The sequence below is a fragment of the Molossus molossus genome, unplaced genomic scaffold (assembly GCF_014108415.1).
Source record: "Molossus molossus isolate mMolMol1 unplaced genomic scaffold, mMolMol1.p scaffold_m16_p_14, whole genome shotgun sequence".
NCBI lineage: Eukaryota > Metazoa > Chordata > Mammalia > Chiroptera > Molossidae > Molossus > Molossus molossus.
In genome coordinates, this window is record NW_023425349.1 from 70,177,640 (window position 1) to 70,199,805 (window position 22,166).

The 22,166-nt window shown below is 39.4% G+C and overlaps 1 protein-coding gene and 2 pseudogenes across 1 annotated transcript; 1 reads left to right on the forward strand and 2 right to left on the reverse strand.

Annotated features, from left to right (window-relative positions):
* Positions 1–1,266: 1,266 nt before the first annotated feature.
* On the reverse strand, positions 1,267–1,887 carry LOC118629559 (annotated as a pseudogene).
* A 4,158-nt stretch (positions 1,888–6,045) lies between these two features.
* Positions 6,046–10,349, reverse strand: LOC118629328 (annotated as a pseudogene).
* Positions 10,350–15,937: 5,588 nt separating this feature from the next.
* On the forward strand, positions 15,938–16,360 carry LOC118629560 (60S ribosomal protein L23-like). Its single transcript, XM_036260975.1, is given in 1 exon segment — positions 15,938–16,360. A coding segment is annotated over 1 exon segment (423 nt).
* Positions 16,361–22,166: the final 5,806 nt, after the last annotated feature.

A 22,166-nucleotide genomic window follows, 5' to 3' on the forward strand; every position in this document is an offset into this window, starting at 1 on the left:
GTACCAGTTGCGGTTGGATCCCAGCCCAGATCAGGGTCATGCAGGAGGCAACCAATCAATGTGTATCTCTCACATCAATGTTTCTCACTGTCTCTCTTTCTCTCTCTCTCCCTCTCTCCCACTCTATTTGAAAATAAATGGGGAAAAATATCCTCAGGTGAGAATTTTATTTATTTAACTATCTATCTATCATCTATCTATCTATCTTTAATCCTCACCCGAGGACATTTTTCAACATTTTGTTGAGATAGAGTGGGAGGAAGAGAGAGAGAGAGAAACATCGATGTGAAAGGGACACATCGAGTGTCTGCCACACACACGACCCAACCAGGGCCAGGGACAAACTGCAACTGAGGTACATGCCCTTAGCGGGAACCGAACCCTGGTCTCTCTGGACTGCAGGCCGATGATCTAATCGCTGAGCCAAACCGGCCAGGGCTCAGGTGAGGATTTTAAAAAATGGGGTAACCTTTAACCTAATATGGGTCTGTCTTACACATTCTAGTTTCTGACATATTTTTAGAGATGCTACTTATATTGTCTATAAAAAAAGTCCCTCTGCATGAATCTTGCCAGGGAAGGCTTGGGCAATATTGGGAAAATAAGAAGTTTATTTTCAGGATTTTTGTGTTGTTTTTTTTTTAATCATACAGAAGCCATAACTTTAATAATGATAGAAACAGTACAAATTTTTAAAAATGGTTTTACTGATTTTTTTGAGAGAGAGAGGGAGAGAGATAGAGAGAGAGGGAGAGAGAGAACCATCAATCAGCTGCCTTCTGAACGCCCGTACTGGGGATGGAGCCCACAGTCCAGGCACGTGCGCTGACCGGGAATCAAGGCAGCAACCTTTTGGTGCATGGGACAACGCTCAACCAACTGAGCCACACAGGCCAGGGTAAAACAGTACAAATTTCAAACCAAGCTGCAGTTATTCTTTAGAAACTTTCTCCTTTTTATTTATTTGTTTTTATAATTTACCCTTTATTTTATTTTATTTTTTTAATCCTCACCCAAGGATATTTTCCCATTGCTTTTTAGATAGAATGGAAGGGAGAGAGGGAGAGAGAGACAGAAGCATTGATGTAAGAGAGACAAATCAATTGATTGCCTCCTAAACAGCCCTCACCAGGGCCAGACATCAAACCTGCAACCTAGGTACATGCCCTTGACTGGGAATCAAACCCACAACCCTTTGGTCCATAGGCCAATGCTCTAACCACTGAGCCAAACCGGCCAGGGCTGAAGGTTCTCAGTTTTAGATGGTTACATTATTAATTCCATAATAGCATTTATAATATTACTGCTCTTCTTCAGGGCTTGGACTGCCTTTGCTCTGCACACATTTGCTTGTGACATGACCAATTCTATGTCCTTAACTTCCACACCTGTTTCATCAACCTCATCCTCTTCACCTACCTCTTGTACAGTTTGGTCTGTGTATTTTCTTTTGAGACAGCTTCACCTTGACCTTTGAATTTCTCAGCAGCTACTAGCTGTGCTTCCTGAGATAAGTTCTCAATCCTAGCTTCCCCCAAACTATGTAGGTATGTGAATCTGGGCTCTTGTAGATATCTCGTTTTGTGTTGACAGAGGATATTCTTAGATTTCCTGGTAGTGACTTTAGTAACCCCTGTAACCTGTAGAAGACCCAGTTTGGACATAGCTTTCCATGCCTATCTTTGTACTCAGTTCTGCTTTGCTTTACTGACTGGTTCTTCATTGATTTTAGCTGCTGCTGCTGCCAAGTGGGCTTATTGTGTGGCTGCCTGTGTGGAACCTTGTGCCTAGAGCTCTGGTACTGATTCGTCACTGTCCGATTCTGTTCCAGACCCTGTGGTAACTCCTGTTCTGTAGCAGGAAGGTTTCTGTGGCTTCCCCTGGCATTTTGTGCAGGAAATGCGGAACGGAAAATGCAGAACAAAGATGGCATCGGAAAGAGAACGAGCACCAGGACTTTTTTTTTTTTGGTACGTGCCACTATTGGGAACTGAACCCAGAACTCTCTGGTCCGCAGGCCAACACTCCAGTCGCTGAGCCAAACTGGCCAGGGCAGGACGTTTTTTATTTAAAAAATATTTTAGTGTAATATTTGATACATACAAAGAATGAGTTATGTGAATGTTATAAGATGTGTTCTGCTTAAGAACAAGAACATTATCAATATCAGGATTTACTTCCTTTGGGGATCTTATACCTATTTTGGAAGGATTCTGGCTTCTAGTTATCTGGCATTAATGTCAAAGGTTTGAAAAATACATATTCAACAAGGTGCTACCAACTGAGAATAGCTTTAGCTTTTTACCATTCTTGGGCATATAAAAAAATGTATAGTATTTTTTTCTGATAATAAAAGTGTATGTATTCATTGTAGAAAATTTTGAAAATATGTAAACTATAACGAGAGTAAAAATAATCAATTATAACCCCACTATCTCCAGATAATTGTTAACATTTTGAAATAACACAGGAGCATGCACGAATATGCACACACCCAGACACACACTCACACACTAGTACATTTTATTAGGTGTACACAAAGCTATGAATCTCTAATAGTGGAATTTCAGTTTTTTGTGGGGAGCTAATGGGAAACTTATTTGTGATTAAGGTTTTCTCAAATTGTACCAAATGAAACACTTGGCATTTCTAAAAAGATAGCATTATAGTGAGACTCTCAGATAATCAGTTAGTAAGTAACCTGAGCAACTCTAAGCCCACGATATGGATGTAAATAATTGAACGTTTTAATTCAAGCAAATTGGCATCAAATTCATATACTTATAATAAGATGAGAGTATTTGGCTACCTTCATGTTAAGGAAGCATATGCCTGATACTTCATGCATTCACATGTTCACATATACAAATTTACCTGGACTAATGGGAGGTGACAGAATCAAAAGAAACACCAGAACAGAACTAAGGTATAAGAAAATCAGTTCATTATAATAAACTATCCATGAATCAGAGAGCTATTGAGGCAAGTGTGTCTGTATTTGGGTGGTGAGTGAGGAGATGAACATTAAATGAAAGACAGGTCTCAAGTGTATATCACATGGATGTCTTTTCTAACTGAGAGATGGCAACTAGTCTAGCAGGTTCTTCTTGTCCCATTGGGGGGGAAATCTGTATTAACAGATAACTCTTGCACAATGAATTTTGGATTAACACATTTTGGTTTTTAGGTGAGGACCGTTCATCTCAGAAGAGATTAAATCTAGACATCATATCTAGAAACTTAAAAATTGCTTTTCTAGCCTGGCCTGTTTGGCTCAGTGGTTGAGCATCGACCCATGCACCAGGAGGTCACCGGTTCCGATGCCTGGTCAGGGCACATGCCCAGGTTGTGGGCCAAACCTCTAGTAGGGGGCATGCAGGAGGCGGCCAATTGATGTTCTCTCTCATCGATGTTTTGTTCTCACTCTCCCTCTCCTTTCCTCTCTTTCTAAAAAATAAATAAAAAGAAAAAAAATGCTTTTCTAGCTGAGTTAATACTTCCTCTGTGGTTTCAGTCTCTAGGACATAGGAAATAATCTCTCAGTTTCAGAGGTTTGTGGGTGGAGCTTGGGGTGGGGGCTGTCAAGTTCAGGAATTTGAATTGAGGCACAAGGGCAGAGCGGAACAAAAGCTAAGAAACATGCCAAAGGTAGGGTCCAAAATGTGAGAAACCAGATAAACTAAAATCAGAATCCAAAGCTAAGTTTACAAATTAATGCCATGGCAGAAAAGGCCAACAGTAAGATTCAGAATACAAAGAAAGTACAGGAGAACTGGTGTCAAATAATAAGCTTCTACATATTTTTCTAAAGAGGGCTAAAAATGTCAGCAGTTGCTTACATGAGTGGGTCTGGCAAGCTTTGAGAGGGATGAGTCAGTTCATTCTTGATAAGGCCAAAGGTTCATACCTGGCAGCCAACCTTGAATCCTGACTATATAGTATGTTATGGATTAAATCAGCTAGTATAGGCATTTATCAAACAATGTTAAAAAATAAATTACTACACCTTAATTTGTTTAAATTGATATATTGAGAGGAGGTATTAAGAATTTTCAGTTGTGCCCTGGCCGGTTTGGCTCAGCGGTTAGAGCGTCGGCCTGCGGTCCTGAGAACCAGGGTTCGGTTCCCGCTAAGGGCGCGTACCTCGGTTGCAGTTTGTCCCCGGCCCTGGTCGGTTGTGCGGGTGGCAGCCACTCGATGTGTTCCTTTCACATCGATGTTTCTCTCTCTCTCTCTGTTCCTCTCTCTCCCTCCCACTCTACCTGAACAAAAAATGGAAAAATGTCCTCGGGTGAGGATAAAAAAAAAAAAGAATTTTCAGTTGTGATATCTTTGGATAGAAAAGATTGTGTGACTCACTTGAAAGGTCATCACTTGTAGATTTATCAGAGAACTATCATTTGTATGCTGTAACGAATTATTGCCCAAAATCTAAAAATAATAGCCCAATCTTGTAAAAGTTACTCATCAATTAATCATGGGGTTAATAGTTTTGTTGAGTTTGATGTTCCACTACAGTTTTAGGTTTCAAATTTAGCCTTCTGGTCATTGTTTGTTCCTTTGTGTTTCATAGCTGTTCGTTATATGTGGTGTTATCTTGATTAGGGTCACCTTGTCCAAACAACTGGATTTCAAGAGCAGAAATGGTTAACCAAAAAAAATTAACACACTTTTATATTCTTCTTCTCTCTAATAACAAAAACACATACAGGGCTATTGCTAAACACTATGTTCAGATATAAAATCTATCATGCAAGATTTTATTGAAAACATACCCATAAGCTAAATATAATACTTTTACCACATTTCAAAATATATCCCATTTTGGTTTTATGCCCAGACTGACTAGGAAGATTTCTTTGTAATTGACCTTAAATGTAAGTAAGTCTTATAAAAGTTCTCCTGCCAAGATGATCCCCACATTTTAGGCCAATCTAGTCTCAAAATTCCTCTGGTAATAGGAGCTCAATGAGGTTTTTCTCTAGCTTCATCAAATCCAGACTATGCTCTTGCTACAAAAAATTACTTCAAGAATTAATTGAGGTTTACTTTTCTTAGTTTCCCTTACCCCCCAGACCTGTTAAAGGTCCTTATCAGTTTCTTCTAACTGCTTTGTTCTCTTTCCACTTGGCTTATGAATAAAGAAATGATAGTCACAAAGACACATCCTTTGAGAAAACTCTAATCCACAGGGAGTCATTCGCTCTTCTCCTAAATAGAGAGCAAACCTTCCTTACCAGCAGCAATCCAGCTGTTCTCTGCTTTTGTTTCCTTCACAGTCTACTTCTGATAGACTGCCTTATTTTTTAACTTATATCAATGCACACTCTTTATTAAAAATTTTATAAAAGCTTTTATTACATGATTGTAATATGTGTTCATTGGAAATATGATTAAGCAAATTGAAGAAAGTAGATTCTCTATTACCTCACCAAACTTAGTGGCAGTATTTTTTTACACATATATGTAGGCATATGAGTATTCACAGTAATTTAAAAAGCAGTCATCTGTGCATATCATTTATAACCTACACTTTTCCATATAAAAATATTTTTCAGTATCAATCTAAATATGATGCATAGTAGTCCATCTCACAGATGCCCTAAAATTTAGTTGTTGAATATTTGCTATTTTATTTTTTAAGGGCAAAATTTAATCTTTTTAAAAAATATATATATGTTTTTATTGATTTTAGAGAAAGAGAAAAGGAGGGGGAGAGAGAAAAACATCAATCAGAGAGAGTGACATCGATCAGCTACCTCCTGCATGCCCCACACTGGGGATTGAGCCTGCAACCTGGGCACAAGTTGGAATTGAATCGGTGACCTCTTGGTGCATGGGATGACATTCAACCAACTGAGCCACACTGACCAGGGCAAGAATTTAATCTTTATTTACAGGACACTGCAAGATATGAAATGTCACACAGAAATAAGAAACCCATTGAAAGAAGAAGCTTCATACATTATCTACACTTTGGAACTGTTCAAGTATAGCATTATTATAAAAAGTGCTACAGTAACCAACCACATTAAAAAACAGTTCTTAGTAGAAAAACAAAAGGACAAACTTATACCAAACATAGTAAGCAACAAATAACTTTGGCACAGTAAAGTTCCCAGGAGTGTCATCCTGAACTTGGAACATACAGCCTTCAGAGGTAGTTTCTGGCATAACATTTTGATCTTCTTCTCCTCTACAGAGAAATATTTATCAATCAAGTTTAAGGAAGCTTTATACACAGACTAATTTTCATGATTTGTAGAGCTTCTTCAATCATTACACTACATTTACATTCTCAGTTTCACCTAGTTTCTCAGCAGCCTGAAAGATCTTTGAAATGTCATCCAGAATAACCAGAATAATTCTGGTATCTTTCATAGGTGAGAGGTTCATCAATGGTTCTATTATGCCGCAGTGAACAAAACATACAATCTGTTCAACTGTTTCATTGCTTGCAGAGTTGGTCACAGCCCATACAGCTTCTTTTTGGTGTCTTAAAGACTGCCTTAGAGAGAATGCCAATGAGGAATGGGACTAATCCATGATTTATAACTTGTTGTATCTGGTCCTGCCATTGATATGTGATGTTTTACATTGTCCACATAGCTTCCTTCTGGAACTCATCAGCAGGCTGGGAAAGACAGCAAGTGCTCCCACATTGATTACAGCCTCAGTCTGATCATTTGTGCCAGTGACAATATTTCCTATGGCTCTTAGCATAGGAGTCATAATTGGCAATTCAGTAGCTGCTGGAAGCTTCACAAGTTGGAGTACAACTCTTGTTTACATGACCATTTCAATCCATTCATTTGGGCCATCAGTAAAATAGGAAATGGCCCAGCAGCTACCAGCTAATACTTCTGGATCATGTTACATGAGATAAATTTAAGTAGGAAGAATTTGCTAAATAACATCTAATGGGTTGCAGGTTTCTTGTTGTGACAAAGGTTTGAAAGTGTCCAGGTAATATTACTAAGCAACCACATGTTAAAGGTGACATATCAGGAACTGCAAGAAGAACCAACAGTGGGTCAACTGCACCATACTTCATAACCAAGTCCCAGAAAATGGAACCATCACCTGTGATGCTTCCTACAGTCCATACGGCTTGTTTACTGATGTTAGCATGAGCAGATGCCAATAGAGAAATGAATGCTGGGATAGCACTTGCATCTACTGCAGCCTTGGTCGATTCTGATGTCCCAGAAGCAGTGTTAGTGAGGGCCAAGCAGATTCAAAATGAATGAGACTATAATCAGTTCTGCCCAACAAGAACACAAATTTTGGAATCAAATCAGCCTAGATTATGTTGTCTGTTGGTGGCTGTTTATCGCTAGAAAGCAGTTTCATAGCAGCTTGAACAGCTTGGAGCTGGCTTTTCAAACTGCTGCTGTTTATGCCTTTGACAATGTTCTTAACAGAGCAATTAACAGTGCCCTGGTTGTTGCCCCCTCGCCCCCCTTCATTGGAGAAGTAGCATCATCAGGAAACAAGTTTACATTTCTCCTTTTGTAGCATCTGGTTCTCCTTCTTAGCTTTCCTCAGCTTCCGATTAACTTATTCTTTTTTTAAACTTATTTTATTGTTGAATGTATTACAGATGACCCTCTTTTTCTCCCCCCTTGACCCCCTCCTCCCCAATCCCACCTCTCTCCTCCTTTCCCACACTATTGTTTGTGTCCATTGGTTATGCATATATGCACATAACTTCTTTAGTTTCTCTCTTCCCACCCCACCTCCCCCCTTCCCTCTGAGGTTCATCAGTCTAACAACCAATTTGTACTTCCTAATCCCTTCATCTTTTTCACCCAACCCCCCTCCTATCTGGCAACCAACAGAAAATTCTCTGTATCTATGAGACTGTTTCTGTTCTGCTTGCTCATTTTGTTTGTAGATTCAATTGTTGATAGATATGTAGTTACTACCATTTTATTGTTCATTTTTTTATCTTCTTCTTCAAGAAGACCCGTCAACATTTCATATAATACTGGTTTTGTGGTGATGAACTCTTGTAGCTTTTTCTTGTCTGGGAAACTCTTTATATGGCCATCGATTCTAAATGATAGCTTTGTAGGATAAAATAATCTTGGTTGTGGGTCCTTGCTTTTCATCACTTTATATTTCTTGTCATTTCCTCCTGGTCTGCAAAGTTTCTTTTGAAAAATTGGCTTACAGTCTAATGGGAGCTCCTTTGTAGGTAACTAACTGCTTTTCTCTTGCTGCTTTTAAGATTCTCTCTTGCCTTGAACCTTTTGCATTTTGATGATAATGTGTCTTGGTGTAGGCCTCTTTGTATTCAACTTGTTTGGGACTCTCTGTGCTTCCTGGACTTGTATGTCTGTTTCTTTCACCAAGTTAGGAAAGTTTTCTGTCATTATTGTTTCAAATAGGTTTTCAATTTCTTGATCTCTCTCTTCTCCTTCTGGCACCCCCATGATGTGAATGTTGGTATGCTTGAAGTTGTGCCACAGGCTCCTTATACTATCCTCATTTTTCTTTAAATTCTTTTTTCTTTTTGCTGTTCTGATTGGGTGTTTTTGCTTCCTTATATTCCAAATCGATGGTTTGCTTCTTGGCTTTGCCTACTCTACTATTGATTTTCTGTAAATTATTCTTTATTTCAGTTAGTGTCTTCTTCATTTCTGATTCGTCCTTTTATATGCTCTTGAGGCCCTCACTAAATTCATTGAGCATCCTTATAAGCAGTGTTTTGAACTCTGCATCTGTTAGCTTGCTTATCTCTATTTCACTTAGTTTTTTTCCTGTAGTTTTGTTCTGTTTTTTCATTGAGGACATGTTTGTTTGTCTCCTCATTTTGGCTGCCTCCCTGTGTTTCTTTGTATGTATTGGGTAGACTTGTTTTGTCTCCTAGGCTTCTTATGGTGGTCCATTGTAGTAAGTGTCCTGTAGGGTCCAGGGGCACAGCCTCCCTGGTCTCCCAGCTGGGCCCTCGAGGTGCACTCCTCGTGTGGACTTTACATCCTTCAGTTGTATTTGAATCTTGATTGCTGTTGGCACATCAATGAGAGGGTTTTACTCAGGCTGATCAGCTGCAAGGACTGGCTGTGCTCACTAACCACCGACCTCTGACTACTTTGGATGATCAGCTGTGCAGGGGCCCACCACACTGAGCAAGACTTACTTCAGCAGTGCTCTGGTACCCCCTGAGTCCATTTCTTGAGTATGTCACTTGTGGAGGTGGTTGGGTAGTGGTGCTTCACAGTGTTCTGAAGCTGTCCACTGGGTGTGCTGGCTCTGGGGCCAAGTTCAACTGCTGCCTGTGTTCTACTCAGGGCCACTAGGCATAAGCTACACAGCTGCAAATGGCTGCTTCTCGTGCTGGGCTTGGAGGTGCCCAGGCAAACCCAAGCTGTGAACCAAGGGTGGCTGCTTTTAGTGCCAGGCCTGGGGCCACTTTGTGAGAGTTATGGGGCTTGCTGTGGCCAAATGTTGCTTGTTTGAGAGAATTTAGGAAAATCTGAAGCAGGAGCCAAAACAGGCCAATCCTGTGGTAAAGCCACTGGGAACAGCTTGAGTGGACCTGAACGGTGGGTGGGGCAGGGCCTCAGGGAATCACCAGGGTGGGGCAAATAGTATGAACCAGGTTGCTGGAGTCCCAGATATGGCAGCCTTCTGCCTGCTCTGTGGGGGAAGGGCTCACTAAAGGAACAAAGACCTCTCTCCGGGAGTAAGCTGCCTCTCCAGCTCTCACCCCAATGCCAAACAACTCAGTTTTTCCCCATATGTCTCTGGTGCCTTTCAAGCTGCCACCCCTCAGCGCTGGAACCTGAATGGAGCAAGTTCGAGTAATTTCGTGCACAGGCCCTTTAAGAGGAGCTGCCTGGGGCTCCAGCAGCCTCAGCCTCTCTCAGCCTCAATTGCTGCTGGTTTTACAGCCAGGAGTGATGGGAACTTCTTTCCTAGCTCTGGAACCCTGAGCTGGGTGCCTGGTGTGGGATGGGGACCCCTCACTCCTTAGGGAGGACCTTCACAGCCAAGGTGTCTTCCTCATTTTTATCTGCCACACGTGGGTGTGGGACCAGCCCATTGGCGCCTCCATTCCTCCTACCAGTCTCCATGTGGCTTCTTCTTTAATTTTGTAATTGTAGGACTTCCATTCAGCTTGATTTCAGATGGTTCTGAAGAATGTTTGTTCTGTAGTTTAGTTGTAATTTTGATGTGGTTGTGGAAAGAGGTGAATACCACGTTTACCCACGTTGTCATCTTGATCAGAAGTCCAGATTAACTTCTGTTTGGCACTACCTCATGTCTATATGGTATTTTGCCTTTTTCTTGAATCTGTTAAGGCAAGCAGCTGGTGAATTAGCATTCCCATCGGTGGACATGTATGAGACAAAGGGAGAAAGCTACCCAGTTGGTTCAAGCTTATCAAGAGACGGTGTGGGGTGCAGTTTGTGGGTCTGATGCTCTGAAAACGTCTACCACAGACCAACCTGAAGATGGTGTGCAAATATTTATTTTATTTAAAAATTTTTAAAAAATATGTTTTTATTGATTTTTTTAGAGAGAGATAGAAACATCGATGTGAGAGAGACACATCGGCTGGTTGCCTCCTGCATGACCCTGACCAGGGCCAGGGATGAACCACAACCGAGGTGTGTGCCGTTGACTGGAATTGAACCTGTGACTCATTGGGCCACAAGCTGATGCTGTAACCACTGAGCCAAACCGGCCAGGGCAAAATATTTGTTATTTTAAACTGCAGTATTTAAATAATCTAATAATGACCTTAACTGAAAATTAACTAAGATGTAGACTTATTTATTTTAATCCTCACCTCCGGATATATTTTTATTGATTTTAGAGAGAGGAAGAGAGAGAGACATCAATATGAGAGAAAATATCAATCAGTTGCCTCCCGAATGCACCCTGGACCTGGGATTGAACTGAAGCACAGGTATGTGGTCTGATCAGAAATTAAACCTGCAGCCTTTTGGTGTACGGGGCAACACTCCAACTGACTTATCCACCCAGCCAGGGTGCCTATTATTTAGTTAAATTTTCTATAGATGAACCCATTGGATAAAAAAAGCTATGCATAGCTTTGGCTGGCGTAACTAAGTTGGTTGGGCATCATCTGGAGCACTTAGGTTGCTGGTTTGATTCCGGGTCAGGGCACATGCCTGGGTTTCGGGCTTGATCCTTGGTAGGGGGTGTGCAGGAGGCAGCTGATTGATGGTTCTCTCTTCTCCCTTCCTCTCTCTCTAAAAATCAATAAACCATTCTTTTTTATTATTGTTTTAAATCTGTTTTTATTGCCTTGGCTGGTTTGGCTCAGCGGTTAGAGCGTTGGCCTGCGGACTGAAGAGCCCCGGGTTCAGTTCCTGCAAAGGGCACGTACCTCGGTTGCAGCTTGTCCCCGACCCTGGTTGGGGTTGTGTGGGTGGCAGCCACTCAGTGTGTCTCCCTCACGTCAATGTTTCTCTCTCCCTTTTCCTCCCTTTCTCCCTCCTGCTCTGTCTGAAGATAAATACAAAAGTGTCCTTGGGTGAGTATAAAAAAATAAAAATAAAAAATATGTCTTTATTGATATTTTTAGAGTGAGAGGAAGGGAGAGAGAGATAAAAACATCAATCAGCTGCCTCCTGCACACTCTCTACTGGGAATCGAGCCCACAACCGGGGCATGTGCTCAGACTCGGAACTGAACTGGGACCTCTCAGTCCATGGGAGGATGCTCAATCCACTGAGCCACACTGGCAGGGCTAAACTATCCTTTTTAAAAACAGAACAAACACACACACACACACACACACACACACACACACACACACACACACACAATGCTCCCTGGCCACTTTTGGGTCAGATTAGAGTGTCAGTCCTCGGACCAATGAGTCAAGGGTTCGATTCCAGTCAAGCTCACATACCTCAGTTGCAGTTTGTTCCAGGCCCTGGTCGGGGTTGTGTGGGAGGCAACCAGTCAATGTGTCTCTCTCACATCGATGTTTCTCTCTCTCTCTCTCTCTCTCTCTCTCTCTCTCTTTCCCTTTTACCCCCTCCCACTCTATCTGATGATAAAGAGAAAATATCCTCGGGTGAGGATTTTAAAAAAACTGCGTAGTTTTAAGGCATTTAATAAACACTCAAACTGTACTGCTGAAAAAAGATATGAAATAACTCTTCTAGCCCTGGCCAGTTTGGGTCGGTGGTTAAAGCATTGGCTCTTGGACCAGAGGGTCTCAGGTTCAATTTCGGTCAAGGTCACACACCTGGGTTGCAGGTTCAATCCCCAGCCCTAGTTGGGGTCATGTGGGAGTCAACCAATCGATGTGTCTCTTTCACATTGATGTTTCTCTCTCTCCCTCTCTCCTACTCTATCTAAAAATCAATGGAAAAATATCCTCAGGTGAACATTAAAAATAAAAGAAATAGCTCTTCTAGCTTAGTTTATAATAGTACCTTTCCCCCCAACACCCACACTTTCTTTTTTTTTTTTTTTTGTTCAGATAGAGTGGGAGGGGGAGAGAGGAACAGAGAGAGAGAAACATCGATGTGAAAGAAACACATCGAGTGGCTGCCACCCGCACGACCGACCGACCAGGGCCGGGGACAAACTGCAACCAAGGTACGCGCCCTTAGCGGGAACTGAACCCGGGTCTCTCAGGACCGCAGGCCGACGCTCTAACCGCTGAGCCAAACCGGCCAGGGCAACACCCACACTTTCTCTTTTTTCACCCCTCTTTGCTGGATGAAAGGCAGTATCTCATTGTTTTCATTTTTTCCCCTTTATTACTAGTAAATACAAATATTTATTGGCTAAATATATGCATATATTTCATCTAAATTGTCTTTCATGTTATTGTCCATTTTTCCTATGTAAATATCATCTTTTATGTCATTTCTCAGATAAATGTGCTGTTTGGATTTTTTATTGATTTGAAAGAGCTATGTATATATATATTACTAATAGTAAACCTTCATATATTTATTATAAATTTCTCTTTAATAATGTCTTCCAGACTGAAAAAATCTAAAATATTCATAAGTAAGTGATTGATTAAGTACATTATTGTTCATTCATATAATAGAATATACAAGGCTAATGTTAGAAAAAGTAAAGTAGCTCTGTATGTGCTGACGAGGAAAAACATCCATGATACACTGTTGAGGGAAAAAGACTAGGTGCAAAATATCACTTAGAATGTTTCCTGTTTTGAAAAGGTTATGTATTTAGGTACACACATTTTATGTGTATACATGTACTGAGAAAGGTCTGGAAATATAGAAACAAATTATTAAAAGTAGTTACCTATGGAGTGAGGGATTGAAGAAAGTAAGGGGACACTAATTATTTTTTATATACCTCTGTATTGTTTGATGTTTTTATATCAATGAACAATGAATTCATATTACTTTCCCAACTGGAAAATGCTAATCAATAAAAATGGAACGCATTTTAATTTTTGTGTAGCCATATATTTTCCTGTATGGTTTTTACTCTTTTTTATTTCAATTTTTATTAATTTATTTTTGTTACAGATATTTTTCCTTTTTCCCACCGACCTCCTCTTCCCTATCCTACCCCCCCCCCCAGCATTGTTGTCTATGTCCATTGGTTATGCATAAATGCATGTAAGTTCTTTGGTTCATCTCATTCACCCCCCCCCCACCACCACCACCACCCTACTCTGAGGTTTGTCAGTCTGAACCATAGTCCTTTCTATGTCTCTGGTTTTTACTTTTGGCATCAAACCTAGAAAGATCTTTCTTGTGCCAAGACTATATCATTATTATTATTTTGTAAGCATTTTTATAGCTTTACTCTTTGACATTTATAACTTTAATCAATTACAACTTATTTTGCTGTGGTTTGAGTTATGTAACAACAATAAAAATCCATCTTTCCCCAACTTTATCTTATTATAAATTATTTTATATATGTACACACACACACACACACACACACACAATCTGTCTCTGAGTTCAATATTCTATTCCACTAATCTATCTTCCTAGTTGAATAATGATACCATACTTGTTTTAATCTTTATAATTTTAAATACATTTTAATGTCTGATAGGTAAATGAAAGATAATCTATGGTCTGAGGAAAAATATTTACAACACATATAATGGAAACATTGTAAAGATCCCTAAATACATCAAGAATTCCTTTAATAGGCTTTTAGCTGCAAGTATCAGAAATTTACCTCATACGGCTTAAAAAAAAAATTACCGACTCACACAAATAGAAGTCCAGAGGTAGAGAGGTCTTTAAGTTCACTTCGGTCACTCTGGTTCCATTTGCCTGTGATGTTCTCTATTTTTCTCTATGTAAGTTGGCTTTGTCTTCAGAGACTGACTTCCCTCATTAAAGCACGACAGTTTCCAGCAGCCACTAGGGCATGTTTCCTCCCGAACCTCTTCTAGACCTTTCTCTTCAGTTCCAATGTGCCAATTTAGGTAACCTGCCCAGCCCTGGCCCAAAAACTGTGTCCAGGGTTACTGCTTTGTGATGATGATTTGAGCATGAATTATTCCCTGGAAAGAGACAGGTTTTCTGTGGCACTGGCCCTTCAATCCCTGTCCCAAATTACTTCCTTGTAGAATTCTTCTCTTGTATGCAGAAATCTCTCATTGTCTCTTACCTGATTTAGAGGACTACAGAAAAGGCGGAATATGATTCAGTTTAATGATTAAACCTGTTTTATTTTACTATAGTATTTTTGTAACAGTTTTGTTTTTATGGCTAAATTATATTAATGTGATCTACTGACATCAGGAAAGCAGATATATTTATTAACAATTTTCTTTTATATATTACAGCCAATGCCTAAAAACATATCCTCACTTAAAGGTCCAAGTGCAGGATATGTAAACTAATATGGGCCAACATATTATAATTTTGAATCCTCAGTTAACTATTAAAAAAAAATTTTTTTTTCTTTATTGATTTTAGAAAGAGAGGAAGGGAAAGGGAGAGAAAGAGAGAAATATCGATGAGAGAGAACGTTGACTGGCCACCTCCTGCATGCCCCCCACTGGGGATTTGGCCCACAATCTGGGCATGTGCCCTGAAAGGGAATTGAACCAGCGACCTCTTGGTGCATGGGTTGACGCTTAACCACTGGACCACAACAGCCGGGCATTAACTATCAAATTAAATTTATTTAGCATACTACTTGAAATGTAGTTGGGAAGCAAAATTGTTTTTAGACTAACTGAAACCAACTTAGAGAAAAATTTAAATGATAGAATATATCATGCAATGTTAAAAGTTTTGTCTGTATTGAATAACCTGGAAATAACAATAACAACCTGCAAAAGAAAAGCTAAGTACATTTACACACCAAAGCACTGAGAGATAGAAAAATCCAAATAAAGTAAATTAGAATAATGTTATCTAAAGTGCTTTAGGTATAATACTCTTGGATAATATTGTAAAGGCAAAAAACTATATTACAATGTGGTTGACAGTTTTAGTTTAGTTCTTTTTAAATTACAGTTTGCATGTACTATTTGAATAGGCTTAAAATGAATGATCTGTAATCAGGAGAACATATGAGGATTCTGTTGCATGTAAAAGCATATTTGTCAGGATTAATCAATATTTATTTGTTATATAAATTACAACTAATAATATTTTAAATTTAAATGAGGAGTGACAGCCCTGGCCGATTTGGCTCAGTGGTTAGAGCATCGGCCTGCGGACTGGAGAGACCCGGGTCTTCTTCTTGCTAAGGGCACGTACCTCGTTGCAGTTTGTCCCCGGCCCTGGTTGGGGTCTTGTGGGTGGCAACCACTCAATGTGTCTCTCTCACGTTGATGCTTTTCTTTCTCTCTCTTTTCCTCCCTCTCTCCCTCTTGCTCTTCCTGAAGATGGATGCAAAGTGTCCTCGGGTGAGGATAAAAAAATAAAAAAATAAAAAAATTAGGTGTGTACTTCCTTTCTATCTCTTTCCAACATCCAAGATGTCGAAGTGATGACATGGTGGGTCCTCCGGGGTGAAATTCCGGATTTCCCTTGGTCTTCTGGTAGGAGCTGTGATCAATTGTACTGACGACACAGGAGCCAAAATTCTGTATATCATCTCTGTGAAGGGGATCAAGGGACGACTGAACAGACTTCCTGCTGCTGGTGTGGGTGACATGGTGATGGCCACAGTCAAAAAAGGCAAACCAGAGCTCAGAAAGAAGGTACATCCAGTGAGGGTAATTCAACAACAAAAGTCATACCGGAGAAAAGATGGCGTGTTTCTTTATTTTGAAGATAATGCGGGGATCATAGTAAACAATAAAGGCGAGATGAAAGGTTCTGCCATCACAGGGCCAGTTGCAAAGGAGTGTGCAGATTTGTGGCCCAGGATTACATCAAATGCTGGCAGTATTGCATGATTCTTCATTGTATTTGTAAGGAAAAAAAAAATTAAAAATTATCCCCTCTCCCCCAAATTAAATGAGGAGTGAGATCAAGTTGTACAAACTTTGGAGTAGATGGGGGTCACTGGAAGTCATCTGTTCAAAATCCCTGCTTTCACACAAAATGCACTAAATTCTCCCCTGATCTTCTCTTGGCAATTTCTTCCACCTGTGTTTAGCCCCTTCATAAAAAAAAATGTTCTTAGGAGAGCAAAACTGATAATGAACCAGGGCTCCAGAATCAGATAGATATGGGATCCAATTTAGTCTCAAGGTCTCTGTGGACTTGAACAAGTTATTTAATCTCTCTGAAATACAAATGCCTTATCTATAAAATGAAGGAAATAACAGTACCTACCTCATAGGGTTCATATAAGTCTTAACTAAGTTAAGACACATAATGCATTTATCAAAACTCCTGGCAGCTGTTATAATTAATAATCATTATCAAGTTTTTATTCATGTACAAAGCAATGCAATACTATGTTCCCAAAAAGTTGCTCTGAGGCGATCTTAATATAACTCTGGCCAGGTGGCTTGGTTGGTTGGCACCATCCCATATACCAAAAGGATACAGGTTTGATTCCCAGTTAGGGCACATACCTAGATTTTGGGTTTGGTCCCAGTCAGGGCATGTATGGGAGGCAACTGATCAATGTTTCTCACTCACATGGTCTCTCTCTCTCTCTCTCTCTCTCTCTCTCTCTCTCTCTCCCTCCCTCCCTCCCTCCCTCCCTCCCTCCTTCCTCTCTGTAAAATCAATAAACATATCCTTGATTAAGAATTTTAAAAATTAGCCCTGGCCAGTTTGGCTCAGTGGTTAGAGCGTCGATCTGTGGTCCAGAGAGACCCGGGTTCGGTTCCCGCTAAGGGCATGTACCTCGGTTGCAGTTTGTCCCCGGCCCTGGTTGGTCGTGCGGGTGGCAGCCACTCGATGTGTCCCTTCACATCGATGTTTCTCTCTCTCTCTCTTCCTCTCTCTCCTTCCCGCTCTAGCTGAACAAAAAATGGAAAAATGTCCTCGGGTGAGGATAAAAAAAAATAAAAAATAAAAAAAAATAAAAAAAGAATTTTAAAAATTAAATTGAGCCTAATATAAATATTCTAATATTTATATTCTAATATTCCAATGGCATTTTCCACAGAAACAGAACAAACAATCCTAAAATTTGTATGGAACAACAAAATACCCCAAAAGGCCAAAGCAATCTTGAGAAAGAAGAACAAAGCTGAAAGCATCGTATGTCCTGATTTCAAACTATATTACAAAGCTATAGTCATCAAGACAGTATGGTAATGGCATAAAAACAGACATATAGATCATTGGAACAGAATCGAGGGTGAAGAAATAAGCACACTCCTATATGGTCAATTAATTTATGACACAGGAACCAAGAATATATAGGGAAAAAACAGTGTCTTCAATAATTGGTATTGACAAAACTGGACAGCCACATGCAAAAGAATGAGACTGTACCTCCCTCTTACACCACACACAAAAATGAACTCAAAATGAATTAAAGACTTGAATATAGGACCTGAAACCATAAAACTCCTAGAAGAAAACATAGGCAGTAAGCTTCTTGTCATATGTCTTGGTGATGATTAAAAAAAATCTGACACCAAAAGCAAAAGCAATGAAAGCAAAAATAAACAATAAAAGCTTCTATACAGCAAAGAAAACCACCAATAAAATGAAAAGGTAACTTACTAAAAGAGAGAATATAATTGCAAATCCTATATCTGGTAGGTGGCTAATATAAAAAATATATAAAGAACACATATAGCTCAAGAGCAAAAAACAAAACCCAATTTAAAAAATGGGCAAGGTGGCAGGTGGTGGAAGTAATAAAGAGAAAAAAAAAAATGGGCAGAAAATCTGAATACACATTTTTCCAAAGAAGACATGATAGCCAACAGGTACATGAAAATATGTTCAACGTTATTAATCATCAGGGAAATGCAAATCAAAACCACAATCAGAAATCACCTCACATTTGGTAGAATGGCTGTCATCAAAAAGACAAGAAATAGCCCTAGCCAGTTTGGCTCAGCGGTTAGAGCGTCAGCCTGCGGTCCGGAGAGACCCGGGTTCGGTTCCCGCTAAGGGCACGTACTTCGGTTGCAGTTTGTCCCCGGCCCTGGTTGGTCGTGCGGGTGGCAGCCACTCGATGTGTCCCTTCACGTCAATGTTTCTCTATCTCTCTCCCTCCCTCTCTCTCTCTCCCACTCTATCTGTACAAAAAATGGAAAAATATCCTCGGGTGAGGATAAAAAAAAAAAAAAAAAAGACAAGAAATAACTAGTGTTGGTGAGGATGTGGAGAAAAGCAAACCCTTGAGCAATGTTGGTGGGAATGAAATTAACACAACTACCATGGAAAATGGTAGGGAGGTTCTTCAAAACATTAAAAATAGAACTACCATATGATCCAGCAATTCCACTTCTGGGTATTTTTCTGAAGAAAACAAAAATGCTAATTTGAAAAGACATATGTACCCTTTTTCACTGTGGTGTTATTTACAATAGCCAAGATATGGAAACAATCTAAGTGTCCACTGATGGATGAATGGATAAATAAATTGTTATACACACACACACAAATATTATTCAGCCATAAAAGAAATAAAATCTTGCCATTTGTGACAACATGACTATACCTCATTATGCTAAGTGAAATAATTAGACAAAGACAAATACCCTATGATCTTTCTTATATGTGGATAAAAACAAAACAAAACAAAAAGAAAGAAACAAGCTCAAAGGTACAGAGAACAGATTGGTGGTTGCAAGAGGTGGGGGCAGGGGAGTTGAGAGACATGGATAAGTTTTTTGCTCTTGAAATTAATTGAATAAAAAAATTTAAATATAAAACATATTCTAGTTTTTTGAAGCCATTCAAATTTTAATCAAAATTGACGTTAACTTTTCTATAGTTTAAAATCCACTTTGATGTAAAATATAAATATATGAAAAAAATTTGATATATGTTTCTAATAAAAAACATTCCTGGAGATCAAAGAGTCATGTAAATCAGTTGTAAGATCCACATTCTATTTATTCATACACAAAACCCAGCTTAATAATTTACTTCCTGAATTAAAAAAATATGATTTACTTCCTGGAAAAAAAAGGAAGCTTTATTCACCTAGGTTTATGTAATTAATGAATTGATTAAAAACAAGTATTGCCACATTTTAGAGTTTCACAAATGAGGACCTGAGGCCTAGAAAGGTAAGTGATCTATTCAGGTTGCATAGGTATGCAGTGGTATATCTGGTACCAGTAGCCCATTTTAACTCATTTCTTTCCAGGATACTGTGCTCTATTTCAAATAGAAAGAATTTCTAAGGTGGATTCAATCATTAGTTTATCTTCAATATAAAAAACTAGGGGACTTCTGCTTTTATACGATTTCCATTTCTAGAACTCATTAGAATTTATATTTTAAAAAAAATGCGTCAGGCTTAAAATAGCAGCCAAAATCATTTTTTGTTGTTGTTGTTGCTTTGTTTTTTTTACCTTAATTAGGTATATGCAAAGCAACTGGCATGGAAGAAGTGGCCACGGAGGCGGAGAAGCCAAGGAAGGTTAGATATGAAATAATGTTCGGGCTATGCATAAGGTCTTTTTTTTTTTTTTTCAAATCCTCACCCATGAACACTTTTGCATTTATCTTCAGATAGAGCAGGAGGAAGAGAGGGAGGAAGAGAGAGAGAGAAACATCTATGGGAGAGAGACACATCGACTGGTTGCCACCCGCACAGCCCCAACTGGGGTAGGGGACGGATCGCAACCGAGGTACGTGCCCTTAGTGGGAACCAAACCTGGGACTCTCTGGTCCACAGGCTGATGCTCTAACCTGAGCCAAACTGGCCAGGGCCATAAGGTCTTAAGTAATGCAAACCACCACCAGTCCTAATTCCTGTCTTTTGTAACCCTCTTTAAGAGTCTAGCTAAGTGTTGCTCAGCTTACTTAATATGAATGGTAATTTAGGCATGTTTTCTGGCTAAATTATATAAATAATTGTGGGCCTTTCTCTAAAACAAAATCCTTTTCTAACATCTTACTGAAAAAACTTATTTTCAGCACACCAGAACATTACTAATAGTGTTTTGATTTTAGGTGTCTTCTGAGCAAAAAAAAAAAAATCTGTAAGTCCAATTTTAAAATAAATTTTAGATGTGTAAAAAGTGAAAAAGTAAAAAGGTGCCCGCCGGTGTGGCTCAGTGGACTGAGTGTACTCCCATGGACTGAGAGGTCCCTGTTCCATTCCTGGTCAGGGCACATGCCTGGGTTGTAGGCTTGATCCCCAGTAAAGGGTGTGCAGGAGGCAGCTGATCCATGTTTCTCTCACATCGATGTTCCTCTCTCTCTGTTCCTTCTTTTCTCTCTAAAAAATAAAAACATATTAAAAAAAAAAAAAAGTGAAAGAGCTGAAGAATATTAAGATTAAAGTTAAAAAGAAAATAAACCGCTATTGAACTGAATATAAACAGGTAAGCTTAAAAATGCTTCTGAGCCCTGGCCAGTTTGGCTCATTGGTTAGAGTGTTGGCCTGCAGTTCAGAGAATCCGGGGTTTGGTTCCTGCTAAGGGCACGTACCTTGGTTGCAATTTGTCCCCTGCCCCCATTGGGTTGTGCGGATGACAACCACTTGATGTGTCCCTTTCACGTCGATGTTTCTCTGTCTCCCTCCCACTCTATCTGAACAAAAAATGAAAAAAATGTCCTCAGGTGAGGATAAAAAAAAATGCTTCTGAGAAAAGACAAATACCACATGATCTCATTTATTTGTGGAATATAATGAACATAACAGTCTGAGGAACAGGGTAGACCCAGAGACATGGAAGTAGGATACAGACTGACAACCCTCAGAAGAGGGGGTGGTGGGGGTAGGGAAGAGATAAACGACAGAACTTATATGCATGTACGCATAACCAATGGACATGGACAACAAAGCTGGGGACGAAGCTGGGAGGAGGGGGTCAATTTTGTCAATCTGTAACAAAAATAAAATAAAATAAAATAAAATGCTTCTGAGTTTTGTCTCAAAATAGTATGGAATCTTCAGAAAAGTTAACCTAAGTTACTGACTCAGTGAATATTAAACAAGTTAGCACTCTGCTTAAAAATTCTGGAGATGCCATAACTTGCAAAATATGTAGTAAAAAAGGCTCACGAACACTGAGTGATTAAAAAAAATCTAGTAGGGACAAAAGGAAAGTATGTATTCATGAGTCAGAACTCCTGAAACAACACTGGAGACAGTCTCCTCTTTTTTTCTTCTTCTTAAACTTCCAAAAATCACATTACTTTTACATGACTTTCCTACAATTAAAAAAGAGTATTTTAAAAGGTGATATTTTTAAAAATATAAAGTAAAAACATATCAAAAGGCAAGATATAAGGTTTTACTTTATTTTCTTTTTAACTAGTGATATATTTTTTTAAAAACTTATCTTTATTGTTGAATGTATTACAGATGTTCCTCATTTTTCCCCTATTGACCCCCTCCTTCCTGCTCCCGACCCCCTGCTGCCTTTCCCCACACTCTTGTCTGTGTCCATTGGTTATGCATACATGCATGTAAGTTCTTTGGTTTATTTCTTCCCTAACCATAACCCCACCCCTCTTTCCTTTGAGATTTGTCAGTCTAACAACCAATTTGTACTTCTTAATCCCTTCACCTTTTTCATCCATTCCCCCCTCCCCCCTCCCATCTGGCAAATAACAAAATGTTCTCTGTATCTATGAGAATGTTTCTGTTCTGCTTGCTCA